At 50.1% G+C, this 23744-nt stretch overlaps 1 protein-coding gene across 3 annotated transcripts; it reads right to left on the bottom strand.

Moving 5' to 3' along the window:
* LOC103180639 (rabphilin 3A like (without C2 domains)) lies at nucleotides 1–21424 on the bottom strand. 3 transcript variants are annotated; one of them, XM_007896607.2, is made up of 10 exons: nucleotides 21327–21424; nucleotides 20512–20672; nucleotides 11373–11483; nucleotides 10990–11133; nucleotides 9652–9781; nucleotides 8131–8217; nucleotides 6981–7149; nucleotides 1923–2042; nucleotides 1404–1481; nucleotides 1–86 (listed from the first exon to the last, which is right to left on the bottom strand). In XM_007896607.2, exons 3-10 carry the CDS (start codon nucleotides 11447–11449, stop codon nucleotides 76–78), a joined length of 816 nt encoding a protein of 271 aa, XP_007894798.1. In that variant the 5' UTR covers nucleotides 11450–11483; nucleotides 20512–20672; nucleotides 21327–21424; the 3' UTR covers nucleotides 1–75. The 3 variants fall into 3 exon arrangements, with proteins under 3 accessions (XP_007894798.1, XP_007894799.1, XP_007894800.1); XM_007896608.2 differs by lacking the exons at nucleotides 20512–20672; nucleotides 21327–21424 and adding an exon at nucleotides 18698–18856; XM_007896609.2 differs by lacking the exons at nucleotides 20512–20672; nucleotides 21327–21424 and adding an exon at nucleotides 17863–17986.
* Nucleotides 21425–23744: the final 2320 nt, after the last annotated feature.

The raw sequence follows: 23744 nt of genomic DNA, 5'->3' as shown, positions 1-23744 counted from the left end.
GGGGGGGGAGTGGGGGGGAGAGAGCAAATCCGTGGTGGGACGAGAGGTTGGGAGGCCTCCGCATTCTGGCCCACCTCAATGATAACCTGCGGCAGACATAAAGAAATTCGATTTTAAAAAAACACTTAGCACAGCATGCACAGCTCCTGACACAGCCGTCCAACCCAACCACCCACCCCGGCCGTGCTGTGGGGGTGGGGGGACAAGCAGCAGGGAGAGAAGAGTTATGAGCTCGCTCTGTCCAAAGCAAATAGCACGAGGCGAAGAGCAGCGAGGGTATTGAAGCCAAAGAAGAACACAGTTGGAACACAGTGTTGGACACTTGTTCCTTCTCCTCGCCTCAAGGTTAGGCTCTGCTGGTGATTGTCACAAGCAACAAAACAAAGGGGAGGTAAACAGCGCACGGCCTTACACAAAGAGAGCTGTCACAATGCCAACCAACTGAACACAAGTGCCTGCTGAAACCACGTCCGTGACGGTAATTAGTTAAAGAGGGAATTGGATAAATATACAGGGAGATATTGGATCAAAGGGGGAATGGGATTAGAGTAGAGAGCTCCAGTGGGGATCGAGCACCAGCACACAGACATGATGGGGAGTGAGCAAAGGGAATGGGATTAGAGTAGAGAGCTTCAGTGTGGTTGGGGGTGGGAGTGAGCACTAGCACAGGTAATAATGGGCTGAATGGCCTCCTTCTGCAAACTGACCACAAGGCTGTTTCTCTGCCCATCATCGGCAGTTTTCTGTCAGCTCAGACTCTCGTCACTTAATATTTCCCGATGGCAATCATTGATCCACTCATTGAGATTCCGATTGATCAACTCATTGATATTCTCACTGATCCACTCAACAACCAACCACCATCATTAATACCTTTACCACCCGGAACAAGAGCTTAGATCAGCCCTCGACAAACTCCCAACAACACTGGTCCAACAATAACAATAACAACAACAAAATACATTTATGTGGCGCCTTTCGCGTCGGGAGGACACCCCAAGGCGCCTTTAAGCAATAACGGCTCGGCCCCTGAGCTGGGGTTGGAGAGGGGAAGGATGACCGAAAGCGCGATCAAAGAGGTAGGTCTTGAATGACCCCAACAACGGCTGTGACTTTATTCCGCGTCTTTCGTTCACGAAGAAACAAACGTCTCGAAACGCTCGACAAAACTGACTTGGTGCCAAAGAAAAATATATCAACAAGCGTGAGAAGGTGCACGACTCCACAGGCGGAGAAACCGTGGCTCACCACCGTCTCCAAATAAACTCCGCAAGACTGCGTGTGTGGGTGAGTGTGTGCGTGTGTGTATATCTGTGCTTGCGTGTAGAATAATCCCTCTGCTCCCCTCCCCGCACCCCACCACGAGATTTCCTCAGGGACGAAGTACAACGTAAGCCACAAACCTGCTGAGCTCCTGACCAGGTCTGTGTCTTCGAGCCGAGGCCCCCTGGCTGGCGTGGCGGGGGTCTCGCTCCCCGAAACTGCAAAAATGCAGAGAACAAGCGAGCGGTCACCGTCTGTCTCTTTATCCGAGCAGCGGTGCGGGGGGAGGGGGCCGGGGAAGGAGGAGGTGGCCGGGGGGGGGAAACGGGACGACGGGGAGGGGAGTAACTCTTAAACATCAACCTAACAGGGGGACTTCAGGCTTTAACGTCTCATCCGGCACAGGGCACCTCCAAAAACACAGAGCTTCCGTTAAAGAGTCGTTAAAGGGAACTTAACCTACCTTGCCCGCCCCCTCCCTCGCTCCCCGCTTTCTAATCCCGCCTAAAGACCTTCCTTTTGGATCGTGCTTACTATCACCTCCCACCTCCCTCCCTCCCGCCACCCCCCCAGGCTCGGGGCCAGTCTCCGCCACTGTCGAGCGCTCCGGACGCTACCTAGCGTGAAGGGTGTTGCGTGGTTGTCATTTGCCTACGTACCCGTCTCCCCTCCTTGTAGTCCGGTCTTGTTGCTCTTCACCCCGAGCCCGCCGGCTGAGGTCTGTTCGTCCTGACTGGAGTGGCTGCCCTCAGACTCGCTCTCGCTTTCGCTGGACACAACTGAAGCAGAGAGAAGACGGGGGGCCAGAAGGGGAGTGGGAGGGTTAGGGTGGGGGGGGGGGGGGCGGGAGGAGGGTAGGGGAGTGGGGGGAAGAGAGTGTCAATCTCTTCCACAGAAGCAAACAAACTGCAGAAGAATAAAGCAACGAGCCGGCGATTTGGGAAGAAACTGAATTATTATTAGCGATGACGTTATTATTAATAAACCAATTTGCACACAAACAGCCATGGAGTGAGTGACCCATTTTATTTGGGGGTTGGGGGGGGACGGGTGGTTTGTTGTTGGCCAGGACACCGAGAGAAACTCCCTTCTCTTTTCCCAGCAGCGCCACGAGGGTCCATCTCAACAAGGCACAGAAAGGTGGAGCTCGGTTTAATGTCTCGCCCGAAACCGGCGTCTTTGGCAATGCCGTGCTCTCTCCGCCAACCCCCAGCACTGCACTGGAGCACGTTAGCAGCCTGGACGTGGGGGTTCGAACCTACCACCTCCTGTCTCAAGAGATGAGAGAGAGAGAGAGAGAGAGAGAGAGAGAGAGAGAGACAGAGACACGCACAGAAATAGAACGCAACAAAAGTGGTTGGGCGGAAACGGATTTGGGTGCTGGCGTTCGCTGTAATTCGGGGCTTGGGTGGTTTCTGAATGATTTGCGGTAACCAGGCAACCGGATCTCATTAAGCCATCAATAGTGAAGCTGCCAATCACCAGCTGTTGAGCACAACGACTGAGCAGCTTCGAGATGTCTCGACTGTCCTTTTCCCCACAATAATAATGAGAAGGGCCATCCTCGCGTTTGATCCGACGGCGCTTTATCGCGTCTTCGAGACGTTCTCGAAGCGCTTCGCAGGATATGCTGGAAAGTGTAGAATCAGCTACTCATTAGTGGAGCAGTAACGTCCCTCTCTCTTTGTTTCGGGGGGTTGGGGGGGGGGGGGGGGCGGGGGGAGAGCCGGGAGTCTGACACACGCGGAAACCCATCACCGTGCTTAACGGTCTCCAAACCAAACTGAGGATGTCATGCACCCCACTCACATGGAAATCCCAGAGATAGATTGGAATGGAACGTGCTCTCTCTCTCTCTCTCCCTCCCTCCCCCCGGAGAGAAATATCCTGCTTACCTAATTCCTGAAAGCATTAGGCGCAGGTTGGCAATAGCCAAGGCAATAGCCAAGGGGTGGTTGGGGGGGGGGGGGTAGGGGCGGGGGGTAGAGAACCCAGAGTGTGTGTTTGGGATAACTACTGGAGTCCTATTGGCAAAGGGCTTGAACCAGTTTCTCCGCACAGCCAGTTTGCCAATAGCCATACGCACACACACTCAAACACAGACACACACACACAGAACCATACGCACACAAATACACATACATGCACGCAAACGCAAGACACACACGCACGCAGACTCGTGCGCACACAAACATACGTGTGGGGCGTGTTAGCGTTAATTAGTATGATAGTAGTTTCTCTCAGCCACTTGCAGGCTGTCACCTCCACCAGCAGTGACTTGACCCTCTTCACAGTGCCCTGTGGCGTACATTAATAGATCTGAATAGAATTGTTTATTTAAATGCGTGGAAATAACAAACACACACCCACACACATACAACACACACACTCGCAGCGCGAGCAGCAGAAGAGAACAGCCAGAAATACACAGCTCTACACAGCGCAAGTGTTGACGCAAATGAATAGCTTTAGAATTTAAAGCTGCGGAAAATAAATAATCCTTCACATCTGATAAGGAGCCTTTCACGTCGGGAGGACGGGTGTCTCAAAGCGTGTCATAGGATTTCAATCTTAAGAATAGCAATCGTGTGTTTCGCACTCCCACCCCCCATCTCACTCTTGCACGCGTGTGCGTGCACAAAGCGCACGCGCACGCACGCACACACACACACGTACGTGAGGAACAGGGCTCGCGAAGTGCCTTGGGGCGGAGGGATTTGGTGGCTGGAACGGTGCTTTCTGATCTCAATTTAATAAACAGTGGCTGACAAACAATCAATCAATCGCGTGCTGGGATCAATCAACGCGATTTTGCTATAAACCGAATAATATATTTCGCGGTCAAACCACTGGCTTCAGCGTTGATTACTCCATCAGAGATTAGGGCAAGATTTGGCCACAATAATTGAATCTGGTTTAAATTCTTCATACACAAACATATATATATATATATATATACATACATACACACACACAGGGTGATCAAGAAGTCTTGATACTATTACAATGTCGAATAAGTCTTAGAGAAACAATGATATATATTTATTTCAGATAATACGGCAGATATCACGACTTTTTGTCCACCCTGTGTATATAATGCATTTATATATATATATATATAGAAACGCACATCTTATTGCCTCGATTAGTCAGACATTCTGTTTGGATTTCAACCTAATCTGAACAGCGGTAGCATTTCAGATCATTATTTATTAGCCGGGATATTCTGGGCAAGAAATGACATACGAAATCCAATTCATTCTTCCCTGCACAAGGAAATTGCTTATCTCTGGCACAGGGCCTTTAAATCAAAGAGCAAGCACAGTATTACAGCCTCAAATTATTATTATTAAAGATATTACATTCACACAGCGCCTGACATCTCAAAGCACCTCACAAGATTTATTGCAAAGTGTAGTGACTGAGTGTTATTGTAAGTAAATGCCGCAGTCAATTGGAGTTCTGTAGTGCAGTGGTTAAAGCATTTGCCTTGCAAGCGAGAGTACCCGGGTGCGATTGCCACGCAGGGTGAAACCTTAAGCAGGTTTCCTTACTCAACACCTTTATTACTGGCAGTAAGTAGGAACCTAGTTATTAGTTAATTGGTGGATCGCTTTCCAGTGGTAACAATCCCTTTTAAAAAGAATATTGGTCACTCAATCCACGACTGTTTGTGGGGCACTGCTTTGAGCAATTGGCTGCCGCATTTCACCCACTGTATACAGTGAATCCACTTTACAATATATCACGTGAAGCGCTTTGAGACATCTCAACGACATGATAAGACTCTATATCAAATGCAAGCATATTATTACTAACAATATAATAATTTGCAGACAGCGACATCCCACCAGTATCTTATCTACTGTAGGGTTGCACTTGTTTGCTTTTAAGTCAGACTCAGAGAACGAGCGAGTGAGAGAGAGAGAGAAAAACAATTAAATTAATTTAATGGAATAGAAGCAGTGACTGGTTCAGGAATCGGCTGCTTTGATCGGCCTCCTGCAGTATTAAAAAGATAACCCCACGATCGCTTTGAAAATTCAGTGCCCACCGAGGGAATCATAACGCCTCCACATAGTCATAAACCACTGCATCGGATGCCAAACTCTCTGAGTGCACACAGTAGGGGTCTGTGTCGATTCCACTGCGTCTAACTCAAGCGGAAACCCATCACCGTGCTTGAGAGTCTCCGGACTTAAACTACCGAGAGTTCCTCCAATGCAGTGAAGATGTCGAGTTTGTGTGGGTTAGAGCGCGTGCTCTCTCTCTTACTCACTCACTCACTCACTCACACTACCAAATATTGCTGCTCCCACACTGTGAATACTAAGCCAGGTCACAGAACTCCTTGCTAATATCTATCTCTTGGTCTCTCTCCTTCCCTCTCTCTCTCTCTCTCTACCTTCGCCCTCTCTCTCTCTCTCCATCTTTCTCCCCATCCCATCTCTCTCCCTCCCTCTCCCACTTTCCCACCCTCTTTCCCTCCCTCCATCAAGCACTCCGGGTGAAGGGCACGGCATAAATACAAGTTGTTGTTGTTGCATCTCCCTCTCTCTTTCTAAACTGGCGTGTTATGTGTTAACGCTGACGGTTGCTCCTTTTCATGGCTCTGATTTTCAGTCTCAGCCACTTAATAAAACCCTGGGATTAGTCTTCACCTCAAAGCACTGGCCTGGCTCTCTAATCAGCCGGAGAAACAGTCCCGCCACAGCACACACAGGCAGCAGAAACTCCTGGTCACATCTAATCCAGTGTCTGAAGCCAAGACCTTCCTCCGAAACTATTAAAGTAATCAAGTCTCCGCCCGAGTGCACCCAAACTCGTGGGATTTCAGGCTCTCTGCCCCCTCCCCCCACCGCCCCTTAACACCAACAGCAATCAATTACATTTGTATCGCGCCGTTCACGTTTGAGAAGACGTTCCAAGGGGCTGAACACCCGCCCCAACACACTCCCGCTGACTCACACACTGCTCCTCGAATCGCCATCCCACAGTTCGTTCCCCCTCCGCCCTCCACCTTAAAAGCCTGTTTTAACGCCTTCCTTTTTGATTGCCCTTTCAGTCGCCTCTTTATATTGATATAAATACCATATATTTATGTGGGTTGCCAGACAGCGCTCTCAATGGAAAGCTAATGTGATCTTCAGCTGGTTAACCTCCAGCAGTTACCCTAACGCACACCCCCCCCACCCCCACCAAGCCTTGCCAACCTGTGTCCTAATACTTGCCGGGATTAGGTAAACAGGATGCGTCCCTCTGGGAGGAGGGAGGGAGAGAGAGAGAGCGAGAGAGAAAGAGAGCCCATTTCATTCCAACAACCTATCTCTGGGGTTTCCATCTGTAGGAGGTGGGAAGCAGGGAATTCTCAGCTTGGCTTGGACACTCTTAAGCACGGTGATGGGTTTCCGCGCTGTGTCGCGTTTCAGTCCCCAAAGGGTTTTGGGGCTCGAACCCACAACCTCCTGACTCGCAGGCAAGAGCGCTGGGGACTGAGCCACAGGTACCTGCCCCCACCCCTCCACACAGCCCCCCACCTCAATCCGCAACTATTTGATGGACACCTCTGTGCGCAATTGGCTGCCACGTTTCGCCCACAAAATATACAGTCAATTCACTTTACGGTATATTCTGTGAAGCGCTTTGAGACGTCTCTGTCTCGAAGACATGATGAGGCGCTGCATCAAATGCAAGGATTATTGTTATTAAGCACTAACCTCGGCCTTTGGCCCAGTTGTAGGAGCGGCTGACCACGATGCTCTTGCCGTGGTCGATGTCCGACAGGATGGGGCGAGGGAGGAGCTCGCTGACTCTCGTGCTGCTCTTCAGAGGCAGAATGTACTTGGGCAAAACCTTATAGAACCAGGCCCCAGAGCGTTTCCACACCTGGAACAGAAAGAGACAGAGAGAGAGAGAGACAATAACAGCTTGGATTTATATAGCACCCTTCACACAGGCCAGTTTAGCTCAGAGCGCTTAGAAACACACACAGACACAGACACAGAAACAGACACACACACACAGACACAGAGAAAGACAGACAGACACACACACACACACAGACACGGACACACAGTAAACTCCTGTGAAGCGCTTTCAGAGTCGTATTCCTGACGTAAAAGTTGCCTCATCAAACACGAGGATTATTATTATTATTATGTAAATGGACGGCATTAACATTGCCCTCAACAGCTGCTTCTTCCCAGCCGTCTCTATCCCAGTCGTCGCTGTGCCACGAGACCTCGATTCAGATGCAAATGGTGCGCTTTCAGCGAGCCTTTTCTTTTCCCCTCCTCTTTTAATTACAACGATTAGCATCGCTAATTAAATGTAAAATTCAGGCAATTCACAACATTCCTGCCTCTGCTTCCCCCAGGATTAAGTAACCCTCGACGCGCTAGATGGAACCCAGCGAGATTGGGAAGAACTGTCCTGCACTCGGCTTCGGATTCATAAACCTCCCTAATACGGACGGGTTTCACCAACGTCAATATATTACATGTCACTATATGTATATTGATTGATATTGACATGTATATCGACTGTATATGTATATCATTTTCGCCCACAAAACAGGCAAACAAAACATAATCACTCGATGTATCTTGTGAAGAGCTTTGAGGCATCTCGACAACGTGATAAGGGCGTTATATCAAATGTAAAGATTAATTATGATTATCATTATTACTACTATATAAATGTGATTTGTTGTTGTTGTTGTGTGGATATGTGGAACCCTCAGTCTGGTGCGGATAACCTTAAGCACGGCCGTGGGTTTCCTGGGGTGAAAGGCTGACTCGCAGCAAACGCTGGCAAAACAACAGGACTCGGTTAAAGGAGGAGTGGAGGTGATTTGCTCCCACCTACCTCTCGTCTCTCGCTGCATATCTTACAGAGCCATAGAGGTCTCCGCTGGTGCCCCATAGTTTCAATCCCACACTTTGTGCAGACTTTCTGTGGAGAAAGGAGCAGTCAGTCACACAGTTAGTCAGTCAGTCAGTCAGCCGCCCATTCAACACAGCACTTTTCACACCAGGAGGACGTCTCAAAGCGCTTCACATGTTTTACGATGAAGTGTAGCGACTGTGTATTTTGCGGGCGAAGACGGCAGATGATTTCCGTGCAGCTGTTGGGGCCCACAAACAGCCGTGAAGCAATCGACTGGTTTTATCCGGGGATTGTCAGGCAAGATACCGGGAGAGAGAGAGAGAGAGAGAAAGAGAAACTCCTGCCTCTTTTTAAGTAGAGTCGCGGGATCTTTAAGATCCACTCGAACAGGGTACAGACAGGGGAGCTGCTTTTATAAGAGGACGGCACCTCCGAGAATACGGTGCTTCCCCCAGCAACCCACTGGAGGGTAAGCCTAGACCGCGCGGGTTTATTTAAAGTCCCCGACGTTTGAACCCGCAAACCTTCCGGCTCGGGGGCGAGAGCACGACCGACTGAGGACTGCGTTACTGTGGGCAAATAATAATAATAATAATAATCCTTGCATTTGATATAGCGCTTTTCACGTCGGGAGGACGTCCCAAAGCGCTTCACAGAACACACTGTAAAGTGAATTGACTGTATATTTGTGGGCGAACGCGGCAGCCAATTGCGCACAGCGATGTCCGTCCCACAGACAGTCGGGGATTGAAAACGACCAATTTATTATTGTTTCTGTTTTTTTTGGAGGGATTATTATTAGGGCTCTGTGTGGAGTAAGGAAACTTGCCCAAGGTTTCGCCCTGACCTGCTCGGGTCTCTCGCTCGCAAAGCGAGTGCTCCAACCCCTGAGCTACGGGACTCCGAATGTCCAGAAGCCGGGGACCACGATGCCACCGAAGCTACACGCGGTCCCGACGATAACGTCGGCTGTTTAGTTTGGGGGGAGGGGTACCATTCGTGGGCTGCGGCGACGAGAAACGCTGAGAATTCAGTGGGCTTCACTGTTGCGGGACGGTGATAGATCACCACCTGCTGGCGGCAATGCCACACCGCACCCTCCTCCTGACAAAACAATCCGACACTTGGGAGGCGGCGCAAACCAGCAACAAGTATCCGCTCACTGTCAATACACACACACACAGTCACTACACTTAAAAGCACAGGCGTCAGCCCGGCTCAGTCGGTCGTGCTCTGGTCTCCGGGTCGGAAGGTTGCAGGCGAGCGCCCCCCCCCCCCCCCCCCGCGGCAGGGACCCGGAGCTCAGTTCACTCCACTGCACGGTAAAATCCTGTGAAGATTTTGAGACGTTCCTCCCCAGGCGAAGGCTTGTAAGGCTTGGAACGTAAAGGCTTATTTTTTAGTCCTGCTTGTCGCTATCGGTATTACGGCGTTGGTCCAGAAATGACCCACTGGGCAAACGATCTCGGTTTATCTGCAGAGCTTCGTGTCCGACTGTACCTTGCTGCAGTCCTGACAGAAAACAGCCGAGGAGCCGAGGAAGCCCAGCACCTCTCCGCACAGCAGGCACTGAGACAGCCCGTTCCCCATCACGTTCTTCCTCATGTTCTCCAAACGCTCCACCAGCCGACTATCCGAGAGAGAGAGGGAGACAGAGAGAGAGAGAAAGAGCTTCAGTTGAAGCAGAAAGCATCCAAGTAGGAGTTTTGCCCACAAGATATAATCATAATAATTCGGTCACTCAAACCACGACTGGTTTGTGGGACACTTTCAGTGCCCAATTGGCTGCCGGGTTTCGCCCGCAAAATATACAGTCAATTCACTTTACAGTATATCCTGTGAAGTGCATTGAGACGTCGCGACGAGGTGCTGAGGCGCTGTATCAAACGATAAGGATTGTTATTATTGCTGAAATATATATTTCAGGAAAGTGGAGAGGGAGAAGGGAATAGGAAGGGGTGGAGACTCGTGTGGGGTATAAGCAATAGTCGGGATGTTTCCGTGCCGTATCTAACTCGCTGTGTAACCAATACGCGCAGTCTCTGTTGTGCTATAGCAACGCCCCATCGTCACCACCAGGCAGCGCCACTAACCCAACGAGGGTTAGTGGCACTAACCCAACGAGAACCGGCAAATTATCCCTGACGCGTGTTTAAAGTTGAGAAGTTATTCCGATCCTTGATGCAGATGGGAGATCGCAGCGCGATCTCACACCGAGCTGGGGGAGGGGGAGATGACCGTAGCCACGGTCGAATAGGAAGGAGGGGGGCAAGGTGGAGGGATAGAGGGAGATGTGTTCCAGAGTTTCGGGCCGTAGTGGCTGAAAGCGCGGCCACAGATGGTGGAACGGAGGGCGCAAGGGGCCGTGCAGGAGGCCAGAGCCAGGCGAGCGGTGGCGGTGGGTAGTGGGTTGGAGGGCTAAAGTAAGCAGGTCAGAGAGGTAGGGAGGTATAATCGTGGAGTCCTGTAGCTCAGTGGTTAGAGCACTCGCTTTGCAAGCGAGAGACCTGAGTTCAATTCCAGGCAGAGGGCCAAACCTTGGGCAAGTTTCCTTACTCCACACAGAGCCTAATAATAATCCCTCCAAAAACCCAAAACAATAATAAAATTGGTCATTTTCAATCTACGACTGTTTGTGGGACATTGCTGTGCGCAATTGGCTGCCGCGTTCGCCCACAAATATACAGTCAATTCACTTTACAGTGTGTTCTGTGAAGCGCTTTGGGACGTCCTCCCGACGTGAAAAGCGCTATATCAAATGCAAGGATTATTATTATTATTATTATTATATAAAAGCAAGTTGTTGTTGTTGTCGCTGTTGTTGGGGTGCTCACGTACCCCACGCGTTTCTGCTCCACCAGGTCCAGCTGCTCGGCCCGTTTGATGACGTCTACAATGACCTCGACCTCGGTCTTGCTCAGCATCTGTTTCCGTCTCTGTCTGTCCGTCTCGTTACTGTGCACCGACCAGCCCGTCTGCAGCCTCGGGGGGGGGGTGGGGGTGGGGGAGAGAGGGATCAGGGGAGACACCAACGCGCACACTCAAGGCTTCTTTCTGACCTTCGTTCCACCCCCTCCCCCCCGCCCCCATACCAACACCCACCCCACCTGTGCCTGTACGTCAATATACCCACCGCCAACCACATTGGCACACCCAACCGCACACGGATGTTCGCGCACCCAGGCTCACGTTCGCGCTCTCGCTCGCTCGCTCTCACTCACTTGGCTCGGAGGGCGAGTTGCCTGTCGTTCGGGCACACCCACTGGTCTGCTCCGCTCCCAAATATGGTGTCGGCCATGGCTGACGGCAGGCGGGGAGATCGTCACCAGCAGCTGCGGGAAGAGAGAATGGCCCCACGGGTCAGTGGGATCGAGATTGAGACCGAATGGAAGAGCCCGTGGTCCGTAACCCTTCCCCCACTCCCCTGGGGGTTGGGGGGGGGGGGAAAGGGGGGAAATCCACGCCAGAGTGTAGCGTGGTGATCGGGGCACTCGCCTCGCGAGCAAGCGAGCGAGAGGACCCGGGTTCGATTCCAGGGCAGGTACTAATTCCTTCAAACACCGCCGTGCGCAATTGGCTGCCGCGTGTTTGCCCACAAAGTACACAGTCACTCGACGGCGCGTCCTGCGAAGCACTTCGAGACGTCCGATCAGGCGCTACATCAAATGCAAGGATTATTATTATGATTACCACCTTAGATTTAATTTGGGGGAACAAAAAGGAGCAGGTCTGGGTGGCGTTCGGGGCTGTGGTCCTGCTCTCTGGCTGCTTGTTCAATGGTCGGAGATGCTACAGTTATTGAATTAAATCCCAGGTTGGTCGCCATAGAAACTATCTCTCTACCGTTCGATGCTTAATGGGCATCTAATCTGTTTGTTGAGCCGTGAGGAGAGCGACCTGGTGGCAATCTGGGGAGGAAGTTTAGTCACGGCACAACGTGGGATCACGCCAGTTAATAATAACATCAATAATGATAATATTGATAATCCTCGCTTCGACACACGGCTTCACCGTAAAGCGTAGCGACCGCACGGGTTTCGCAGCTGCAGTGTGTGTGTGTGTGTGTGTGTGTGTTCACTGATAACAATTCACTTACAAATCGATCGGTTTCGTACAGCCCCGTGTGTTAAACTCAACTGTATTATCTGAGTTGCTGTGCTGTGATCTCTGGGTTAATTTAACACTGGTGCGTGTGTGTGTGTGTCTGTGTGTGCGTGTAGGGGTGTATGTGTACATGGGTGTGAGCGGGGATTGGGCTGTGTGCATGTATGTTGGAGGGGATTTGTGTGTGGGCGGGTGAAGGGTGTGTGTGGAGAGGGGAGAAAGGTGGTTGGAATAGAAGCAACAGGTGACAAGTTTGAGGCTACGAGACCTTAACAAACACAGGAAAGCAAAGTACAAGGGGACTATTTGCTTTGCGAAGACCTTGATGGCCACCGGTGTCAGAAGCGCATTGTAAAAAGGCGTTCTTATCTCACCCCAAGCGCCGTTTCGCTGGTAACGAACGTGAGGCTTTGAGGCATTTACTGCCGAATCCTGGAGCCACATCAACCCACAAACAGTTTTATCGGTCGAGGTTTACAATTGCGTGCATGGACTGCACAGCCACATCAGCTGGAGTGTGTGTATCATAAGGATTTGCTGGCGAAAGTAGACCAAGGTCCACCCAGTTCGCCTTCCATAAACCTGTCAGTCGCTTGACATGTGTCCCAAACTATATACTGTATCCCCAGATAATATTGCCTCGCGGAAATCTATCTAATTCGCTCTTGAAACAAACAACACGTTTCTTTCTGCTTCCACTGTCTCCCCAGGGAGCCTGTTCCATAATTTTACCATATCAAATGCAAGGACTATTATTGTTATTACTACTGGATCAAGTGAAGTAGTGTTTCCGCAGATTTGTTTTGAACGTATGCCTCTTCAATCGTGGGTTGTGTCCTCCGGTTCTACTGTTCTGGACAACTTGAAACAGCTCGTCGTGATCGACATAAAATCGTCCCTTTAGAAACATAAAAACCGCAATCGTACCCGTCAAAAGAAATAATAATAATAATTTAGTCACTTAATCCACGAATGTTTGTGGGACACCGCTGTGCGCAATTGGCTGCCGAATTTCGCCCACAAAACATACCGTCAATTCACTTTACGGTATATTCTGCAAAGCGCTTTGAAACGTCTTGATTATTATTATTATTTTATCACCTCTCAACCTTTTCCTTTCTAGTGAATCCAACAGAGCAAAAACACTGCATTTCGACATGTCACCCTAATCAATCAAACGTCAAACCATCTCGAAGAGCTTTGCAGGCAATCGCTGTCGAGCGAAGCGACTGTGTGGTTTAGAAGGCGGTGTGACTCACAGAACGTTTCAGGTCTCAAGGGTTTTGATATTTGTGGCTTGGAGATATTGTTCTTTTGGTGAGTCAGGACAGCATTCTGTGTGTTAGTCGTGCAGCCGTCCCTGGCTGACCTTTACTATTTGCACGGATGACAGAGGGTGTTTTTATTTCCTGGCGACTGAAGTCAATGAGAGAGAAAGAAGAGACAGAGAGAGAGAGAGAGGTTCAGTCTCCAAAGCTGTGTTTTGCATCTCCGCCACCACCCCCGGTCCTGTCGATAATCAGAGGCAGATTGCTTGTAGCAGCTCCCGAGACACTGTCCTGCCTTGAAGAGTGCGAGATAATAATCCTTGCATTTGGTACAGGGCCTTATCACAGCATTGAAACATCTCAAAGTGCTTCACGGAATATATTGTAAAAAGCGAATTGACTGCGTATTTCATGTGCGAAACACGGCAGCCAAGTGCGCACAGGCTGTGCCCCACGAACAGCTGTGGATTGAGTGACCCATTGTATTTTGAGGGGTTATTGCTCCCGCAAAGCAATCGGCTGATCGATTAACAACCGGATTCCAACTTCCTGCTAGGCAAACAGAGCAACAAAACTTGCCCAAGGTTTCGTCCTGCCCAGGAATCAAAGCCCGATTCTCTCACTTGCGAGGTGAGCGAACTAAACACTACTCTACAGGACTCCACAGGGTTATGGGTTTGTGTCCCCCTTCACGTCAAGGACTTTGAGCTCATGGTGGGGGGGGGGGGGGCACGCGTGCGATGGGAGGTGGGGGCAGAGATAGGGGCCACGCTGCATTGTCAGAGACGCCATCCTTCGCTGTCAAAGCGCTGAGCGAAGGCCACTATAACCTGCAACGTAAAGCCTCCGCATTCATTAACTGATCGTGTTAACTCATCCGCTCGGATGCATTTAACATCGACGTGGCCTGGCAGGGGATCGAAATCCAATTAGACCCGCGTTTTGCCTCCGCTCGCCAGTGGCCGTGGAGTTAGTTTCACTTGCCACGGCCCTTCCTTCCCTCCCATCCCCAGGCCCACTCACCCGCCCACTCACCCACTCACTCACTCACTCACACACTTAATGGCATTTCCCCGTGTGCTGGAGTCATCTTTCGATGGTGCAGACGTGATGCTGGGGGAGCGGCGGAGGCATGGACACAACACACACACACACACACACACATCAATCCGTGGGGTGTTTTATGATGGGCACTGATAACCATTCCCCTCTCCACCCCTACCCCAGGCTCTGTTTAATCCTAATCCAGGCTTTCTCTCTCTCTCTCTCCCCCCCACCTCCACCGGCAGTACCAAGGCTGGGATAACATCCTGTTGCTCACATCCTGACGCTACACAGTGCGTCGCTGGCTCAGTGCCCTTGTAATGGGAATTATCAGAAGGAACACTGTCTCCTTCCTCGCCGCTCACCCGGACCTGGACGGGAGGTCAGCCACACACGACCACCGCCCCCCCCCCACCCTACGCCGGGTCTCTGCCACAGCCCGCGCGAACCATCGCTCGTCGCGCACGCCTCACGTGCAAGAACGTCCCAACAAAAAACACAGAAAGAAAGAGTCTCGGCGGAGTCCTGTAACTCACTGGTGTGGAGCGCTCGCCTCGCAAGCGAGAGACCGGGTTCGATTCCCGGGCAGGGGAAACGTTGGGCAAGATTCCCGGGCAGGGTGAAAATTTGGATAGGTTTCCCCACGTGAAAAACCGGCGTATCGAACGCAACTACAACCGCAACAATTCCTCACATTTACGTTTGACACGACGCCTTTCAAATCGGGAAGAACGTCCGCAAAATGCTTCCGTGGATTTCGCTATACGGTGAAGCGAACGTGCATTGCTGGGAGGAACACCCCAATGCAAGGGATTATTATTTTTTTTAAAAAAAACTCAGTACAGAAGCTAAATAATAATAATAATCCTTGCAAAACGCAGAATACCGGAAATCCGAAACAAAAACAGAAGTCGCTGGGAACGCTCGGCAGGTCAGGCAGCATCCACGGAGAGAGGAGAGTGAGTCAATGTTTTGGGTCCACGACCGTTCGTCAGAACTCAATAGTAATCCTTGCATTTGACGTCACGCGTTAGGACAACAGCGAGTTACGTTTGTGTAGCGCTTTTCACATCAGAAGGTCTCATCTCACATCTCAAAGCGCTTCACGGAATACACTGTAAAGTGGGCGAACTATAAAGCGTTCAGTGTATCCTTGAAAGCAACAAAGGGGAACACAGCGGTAAAGCTTCCAGTCGATTTGCTCTTGAATTCAATCGCAACTTCGCTGGGAGAGAACTCCTGCAGACACTGCAAAGACCTTCTTCCACGTCAATGGGCTCAGAACCACACGGGTTTGTCAATAGCCATCAGCAGCCAAATCACAGAGCAATTAATCTGCGGTCACAAAAGTGGGTCTGCATCAGTGCAAATCCTGAACAGATCCACCGCCACCTCAGCAATCCATCACTGAGACCCTGGACAGGGTACAGACAGGGAGTGAGGTTTAACATCTATTCCAACAACTTCCAGCAACAATAATAATAATCCTTGCATTTGATACAGCACCTTATCACGTCTTCGAGACGTCTCAAAGCGCTTCACGGATGCGAATCGACTGAATATTTTGTGGGTGAAACGCGGCAGCCAATTGCGCGCAGCAGCGTCCCCACAGACAGGCGCGGGTTGAAGTGACCAAATTATTATTATTATTATTATTATTATTGAAGGGAGTAGTACCAGATGCATTTTTGTAATTGAATCAAACCAGAGGCCAGATGAGAGCAGACACTGCGCTGCTCAGTCCTGCACTTATACAGCTGCCCCGCGATTGAACCGAGCTCTGCTGCTCCGTAAAAAAAACACAGATCTGCTGCTCACCACAGCTCCTTGACAACGTGAGCAAACATCCACTCTGTTACTATGACAAAGAGTGGAAGCTGCTAACAAGGCAACGCCGTGCAGGTCCGCGCAGCGACGTGAGAGCCCAGGGCGGGGGCTACAGTGGAGGCCATCCATCACCAAATGAAAGGCAGGGAAAGTGCGTTCCGTTCCAATAACGACAGCAAGTCACGTTGGCCTTTCACGTCGGGAGGACGTCACAAGGTCCTGGCCGGTCAGGAACTTGGACCCGAACTAGGGAGGGTTGGGATCAGGAGGGGCGGAGGGCAGGGAGGGAAGGCGTAGGAGGGCGACATAAGGCGCGGGCGAAGAGGAGGGTCTTGAGATGGGCCTGGAAGGAGTCGGGATTGAAGGGTCGTCGTTTTTTTTTGATAATCGCTCTCTGGGATTTCCGCGGAATGCATGGAATTCTCAGTTTGGTTTAAGCAACGGTGACGGGGTTTCCACACGGGTCAAGGCTGACACGCCCGGCTGACAAAAAGAAGCACGCACGTACACGCAGAGCCGGTTGTGGCACCCCACGACAACAAGTCATTACGCCGGAGCAAAGTGACAATGAGCGACACGATTGCGAAATGAAAAGCCCGAAGCTCCTGTCACATCCGCTCGTGTAAAGCTTGACACGGAGCCCCGTCAGAAACAGCTGAGGAGCTGACATCTGATTAAAACGAACAGCTCGGTGCCAAATGTCGGCAACGCTACCTATCAGAGGCCGCTGTTCCACTTTCGTCAGGCTCTCTGCTCGTGCGGAGATCAGCGCAGTGGCCGGAACTCTAACACGCAGATGTCTTGAGTTTATTACTTGGGTCTGGACGTTCCAACCCGCCTGCTCCCAATCAGCCGCAGGTAATAAAAACGACGACCGCAACAACTCGAGTTCATTTCAGGTGCTTCGAGGTGGTTCGACTCCATGATTAAAACGCTATAGCAAGATGCAAGTGTTATTGTGGTTATTGAACAAAGCACCTCCCAGCTGCTGGAGGCTCCCTCACAAACACACGCGTGGCTCACACGGTCACTCGCGCCTTTGCCTCAGAATCTGAACCACCCCACACCCCCCCCCCCACACCCCGCGTCAGGGACTTTGAACTCGAACAGTCCGGGCTGACGCTCCAGTGCAGCACTGGGGTGTGATGCGCAGCTAAAATCCCGTAAACGTTTTTTTGAGACGTCTCGACGACGTGCCAACGACAGTAATAATAATACGCGTGTTTCACGTCAGCGAAATGTCTCAAAGCGCTTCACAGGAATACACCGTAAAGTGGCTTGACTATTTTTGTGGGTGAAAGGCGCCAGCCAGTTTGCGAGGAGCAGCGTCCCACGAAGAGCCACGAAAGTGAGTGAGCACATTTATTTGCGGGGACTGGGGCGGGGGGAATCTGTTGGCCAGGACACCGGGAGAGAGAAATTCCCTTCTCTTTTCGGATAGCTTCGCGGGAGATCCTTAACGTCTCACCTGAAGGGCGGCACCTCTGACAACGCAACACAGACCACGGCAGGAACGTCAGCTTCGACAAATTGATACCAAATCCCGACATGGGGGCTTGAACCCACAACCTTCTGACTCAAGAGGCGAGAGCGGCACCCACTGAGCCAGGCTGACGCACAAGATAAGATGCTCTATTAAATGTAAGGATGATTATACAACTATAGTTCGATTTTTCAGCAGTTCGGCCACTCATCCGCTCAACGGGCGAGAAATTACTCCCAGTTTAAGAAATCGGCCGATTGTTGAATTCATCTTGACTTTGTTTTTTTCTCCTGTTTCCCCCCCACCCAACCCACCCCCCCGTCACCCCGCCACCCTCCCCTCTCTCTTTCTCCCCCTCCTACCCCACATCCGCCTGGTCAACAAAAAAAAAATTCAGGGAAAAGAGGGTATACTTTGCCGACAAATACGCAGCCGTAAAAAAAAATAAAAAATCCCGTGAAGCGCCTCGAGACGTCCTTCCGAAACGATAAGGCACTCTACCCGAAGTGCAAGGAGTAGTGTTGCTCCTTATCCATTGTAAGAAATTGGCTAAAATTCTGAAACGAATAACACCAATCCTTGCGTTCGATAATAGAGCCTCGTCACGTCTTCGAGACGTCTCAAAGCGCTCGACTGGATATACTGTCGCGTGAGATGCCTGATTTCCTCAACGGAGGAAATTTGGAGCCAAGTCGTGACCCCTTTGCCCCCCCCCACCCCCCAGCCCATTTAACAAAGCGATACCCTCAAAAACCACCCCCACCCTTACCCCTACCCACCCCAGTCCCAAGCACGTTAACGTCGCAGTCGGGTAACTCACAGGTCAGTCAGGTGTGGATGGCACGTTTCGGTCACGGGCACCGCGTGCGGATGCTGTAAAGGGTACGTTCACAAAGGGGCGATAGAACCACCGTAACTCGCTCGCTCGCTCGCTCACCGCGGAGCAGAGGGCGCGAGAGCTTCCCTGCCACGAGCGTCCTGTCCTTCGGGAAACGCTCTGACGGAGGAGGAAGGGGCTCGTCCGGGTGGGGGTGGGGCGGTGGTGGGGGCGGGCGGGCGGGGGGGGGGGCGAGAAAAAGGGTCGCGGGCTTAGCGGGTCCGGGGGTAAGGCTCTCCCGAGCTCCGCCGCTCCGCTCTCCGCTCCGCTCCCCGCTTTACAGCCACAGGTTGTTGTGGCAGTGAACGGAGAGTCACCGCCAAACTCCGGCACGGATCCCGAGACTGGAGCTGGAGGGTGCTGGAGTTTCTCCCCAGGGGCCCGGAACGTTCAGCCCCTCAAGCCTGTCCTGCCGCTCTATCAGATCGCGGCTGATCTGACGCCTCGACTCCAAGTGCCCGCCTGCGTCCCCATATCCCTCGATACCCGGACGTCAGAAGAACCCATCGGCCTCGGTCTTGAAAATTTGAATGGATCCCAGCACTCACAAGCAGTTTGGGGGGAAGGGAGGGAGGAAGAGTTCCTGATTTCCACGATCCTTTGCGTGTGTGTAAAAAAAAATGCTCGTCAGCGTGTACGAGCAAGCACCCTTGCGGTTTAGTTTACTGAGAACATGGGTAACCAGCACAGCAGGCAAAGAAACAGAGACACGCACACACGGGGTCAATTTGACCGTCCACGCACGAGCGAACACACGCTGCTCCCTTGGGGTAGGGCATTTAACAAAGGGATTGAAGCAGCTATTTTATAATGCAACCTGGGGCACGGGGTGTGGCGGGAGGAGGGAGCGGCAGGAGGTGGAGGTGCCTTATTTTTTTTTAAAAAAAAAAGCAAGGTGTAACAGGTGCTCGCCTCCCGGCGATGAGAGGTCTTCCAGAGCAAACCCCAAGCAGCACGTTTCACACAATACTCAATGATTCAGTTTGTCTCGTAGCGTTGCCCTGGGACCATTCGCCAGCCAGGACAGCCAGCAAACAACACTGCGTGACGGCAACAGCAGGCTTCGTCAACTTTGCGAGATGATCCACAGCGTCAACAGCCTTTTGGGTGGGGGGGGAAGAGAGTTCCAGATTTCCACTACCCTTTCGGTGAAAAACTGCCTCCTGATTTCACTCTGAAATGGCCTAGCTCTAATTTGAAGATTACACCCCCCCCCCCCCCCCCCCCCGTTCCGGAACCCGTTGCATGGTCGGAGTTGCCGCTCTTCAGCAGGTACGTCAAACCGAAGTCCCATCTGGTTTATTTGCGCACAGCGACATCCCCACAAACAGCCATAACGTGAGTGAGTCATTTTGAATGGAATTTAGTTTGTTTAAAAGAGAGACGGACGGAGCCTCGGGCAGAAGAGGTAATGAATGAGGCGTATGGCGAAAGGGCATGGCATTGGGGTTACAATGCCTGCTGATAAACGGGGAGGGAACAGGCTGGATGGCCTGAAAGACCTCCTCCTAACCATATTTTTGTTTTTTTGTGGGGGTGGATGGGGAGTGAACACCCACTCACTCCAGACACAAAAGGGGAACAAAAGGCAAGTTACAAAGACGAAAGCCAGAGGTGTAAACACAGAACTTGGACAATATCCACCGAGACGCCCTCATGACATGAAAGGCGCGATATCAAATGCAAGGATTATTATTAATATAATAATAATAATAAAAGAGCCAGGGTTACAGAGGACAAACTACATAAATATTTACCTTCAGCCTGTTTCTGTTCGAGGCTACACAGCGACAGGTTCACAGCTCAGTGCTTATCGTCCTGTAGCGTAATGGTTTGCGCCTTCACCTCGCAAGCGATTTGATTCGCGGGCTGGATGAAACCTTCAGCAAGTTTCCTTGCTCCACACGCCTCTGTTTACCTAACAGTGAGTAGAAACCCGGGTGTTAGTCGATCGGCGGAGAGCTTTCTGGGGGTAATAATCCCTTCAAAAAAAAAATTGGGTCACTCAATCCACAACTGTTTGTGGGGACGCTGCTGTGCGCAATCGGCTACCGCGTTTCGGCCACAAAATACAATCAATTCACTTTACAGTATATTCTGTGAAGCGCTTTGAGACGTCTCAACAACAGGCGCATGGTCAAAGGGTTATTATTATGAATTACAACACTCTGAACTCCGTGAGCCGCTCTCTCTCTCTTTTTCCTATTTACTGGAGGGACCAGAGATATTTCAAACATTAACAGGACAAGGTTATCGGATAGCCATCAGTAAGGAAGCAAATAGCTCGGGTTCGCTTCCACTTTTACGTAGATTACTTTTTTTAAAAAAAATATATATTTAAGAATTATTTTTTTTAAAAAAAAGTTTTTTCCGTCCATCTAGAAATATAAGACTTTAACCTAAGACTAGAAACTCCTCACGAAAAGTCCTTCCCAGGCCTCACCTGGGACAATGAGACTGATAAGAGAGCAGGAAGCCACACGCAAAACACACACACACGTACCCTGGGACTAAAGTTACTCGATGGCAAATCTTGGAACAAAGGAAAAAAAGTTTCAAAACTTTCCCTCACCGTCTGTCTCTCTTCCTGCAACAACTTTCCAGGAAAAACCAGAGTGCCTTTGAGTCACTGACACAGGAAAATGACACGTATCCAGTTCTTACAGATGACTGTGTATTAAGAGAGAGAGAGAGAGAGAGAGCAGAGACCGCTTTTTAATCTATTTCTCATTGTCAAATAAAAAAAACTTTTCCTCAACGATTTCTTAAAGGGAAAAACAGTCTTGTCCAGGTAACCAGCAAGTGCTGGGTGTGTCATTTTAATTAAATGAGTTTTCTTTACTCCTCCCCCCCCCCACCCACCCCCGATAACAAAAGAAAGTCAAGCGTTTTAAGTTGTTTTTAATCATTTTTGTTGTTTTTTTTCAAAAAAGGTTTGCCCAGCGGATGGAAAGTTTACGCGCGTAAAAGTATGATATAAACTAGTGTTACAATTAATTCCCTTCGCACGTTGTGTTTTAAAACTCGTTGCTTGTTAATTTTCAGTGGCAAACCTGTTCAAATAAACTTATTTTAAAGAAAAAAGAAACACACACAGACTGACAGAAATACAGACAGATGCATCCAGCTCCAAGACAAGTCCCGAACGGCGCAAAATAAAGGTGCAAGGAAAAGAGAGAGAAAAAAAATATAAAGAACATTGCAAACCACAGAGCCAAAATGAGCCTTTTGCCCTCGAGTGCTTTTTCTATTTAAAACACACACAGACACACCAGAGAAAAAAAAATCGTCCTCAAACTCATTTGCCACCCCTTGTTGGGTACCTTGGGTTGTTTTTTTTTTGTACCTTTCTTTTGGAAAAGTTGTTCGAACTTTTTTTTTAAAAAAAGGTGATTGCACACTTAAAAGCTCAGCTGTTCCAGTTGCACATTGACTCGCCCTCTGCTGGCCTCCAGCTCAGCTCAGCCAGAGACGGTGACACCCAATCTTCGGTTTTTTTTTCAGCAAATGGGTGGGGTGGGCGCCTCTATGAAGAAAGTCAACCTGAGCTCATCGCTCAAGAACATCCACCCAAACTGTCCTCCCGCTCACACTAGTAAGAAGCTTGTGAGCCACCCCTTCCTTCCTGGTCACCCTGTTCCACTGGTTAATTCCCCTCTCGGAAAAGAAAAACTTCCCCAGATGTCTGACCTGAAATAATCGCCCCTCTTTAACTCTAAACCGGTTCTTGTTCTGCTGTCTTGATAAGGCGTTGTATCAAATGCAAGGATTATTATTGCTGTTGTTGCATGAAGCTCTTTGGAGATGTCTTTCCTGCCTCGAAAGTTGGTATGTGAATGTAGAGTCGTTTCTGCTATCATTTCAGCTCAGTGCTGGGCGAGGAGCTCTGGGTTGGCAGAGGTGCCGTCCTTCAGCTGAGGCTTCAAGATAAAGGTTTGCGTCTGTTCAGGTGGAATTTTAAATAACCCCCGTTTCAAACGCAAAAGGATTTTCTCTCGACGTTCTGTCCGACGAACCTCTGGATAAAAAAAACGGTCATTTACCTCAGGGCTGTGGGTAGGCTCTTGCTGTGCCCAGTGTGTTTGGTTCTTAATGCAGCCATTACACTTGACAAAAATTAGCCATCGAGCTCTTTGAATATTAAAGACAGAATCTTCTGGCCTTTAGCCAGGACGCCAGCAGAAACCCCACCTCTTCTCTTTTCAAATAGTGCCACGAGATCTTTAATATGATCTCCATAGTATTATTGCATCTAATATTCAATTGAGCAGTTTAATAAACCACCCCTGCGCATATTGGATTGTGCGTTTATTAAACTGAGACGTAACAAAGTGAAGTCAGCCCATACCAGAATGGAATAGTTCACATTGCATAGCCCAAAAGCCGAAAAATGCAGTTTCTCCGGTTGTGAGGTATTGTAACAGCGTGTTGCTTCAATCAAGAAATAAGCAAGTGAATGGAAAGCAAGTTACGATGGGTTTGAACAGGTTAAAGGCATTTGGAAAGCTCTCAGGCAGCAAATTACACTGTTTCTTCAAAGAATCGGCTGGCCTTCAGTCAGGCCACCAGAAGAAGCCCCACCCCATCTCTTTTCGAATAGTGCTATGAGATCTTTAATCTGATCTACCTAATGTTATATCTAACAGTCAATTGAGCAGGCTGATAAGACTTCGGTTTAAGCTCATCCTAAGGATGGCATCTCCGACAATGCAATGCTCTCTCACCAACCCCCCACCCCTTCTCCAGCACTGAATTGGAGCGTCAACATTGACTCTTCAGCTCAAAGTCCCCGACACACAAGGCTTGAACCCACAACCTTCTGACCCAGAGAGCTGAGACCGACTGAGCCAGGCAGATTGCAACTCAACCCCAAGGTAATGGGAGCGTAGGGAAAGCAAACAAGCATTGCTGGATTTATGTATTAAAAACACTCAATAACACGCAATTCAGCACGATTCATCAACAACAAAGTTCCCGTTAAGGAAAGCAA

This window comes from Callorhinchus milii, unplaced genomic scaffold (assembly GCF_018977255.1).
Source record: "Callorhinchus milii isolate IMCB2004 unplaced genomic scaffold, IMCB_Cmil_1.0 Scaffold10, whole genome shotgun sequence".
Lineage (NCBI taxonomy): Eukaryota > Metazoa > Chordata > Chondrichthyes > Chimaeriformes > Callorhinchidae > Callorhinchus > Callorhinchus milii.
This window is presented reverse-complemented; position numbering and strand designations above follow the sequence as displayed.

Coding starts and splice junctions, on each gene's coding strand:
- LOC103180639 (XM_007896607.2), bottom strand. CDS start 11,449: ATGGCCGACACCATATTTGGGAGCGGAGCAGACCAGTGGGTGTGCCCG. Junction 11,134..11,372: donor CAACTCGCCCTCCGAGCCAA/GTGAGTGAGAGC, acceptor CCCCCCCCCGAG/GCTGCAGACGGGCTGGTCGG. Junction 1,482..1,922: donor ACTACAAGGAGGGGAGACGG/GTACGTAGGCAA, acceptor GCATTTTTGCAG/TTTCGGGGAGCGAGACCCCC.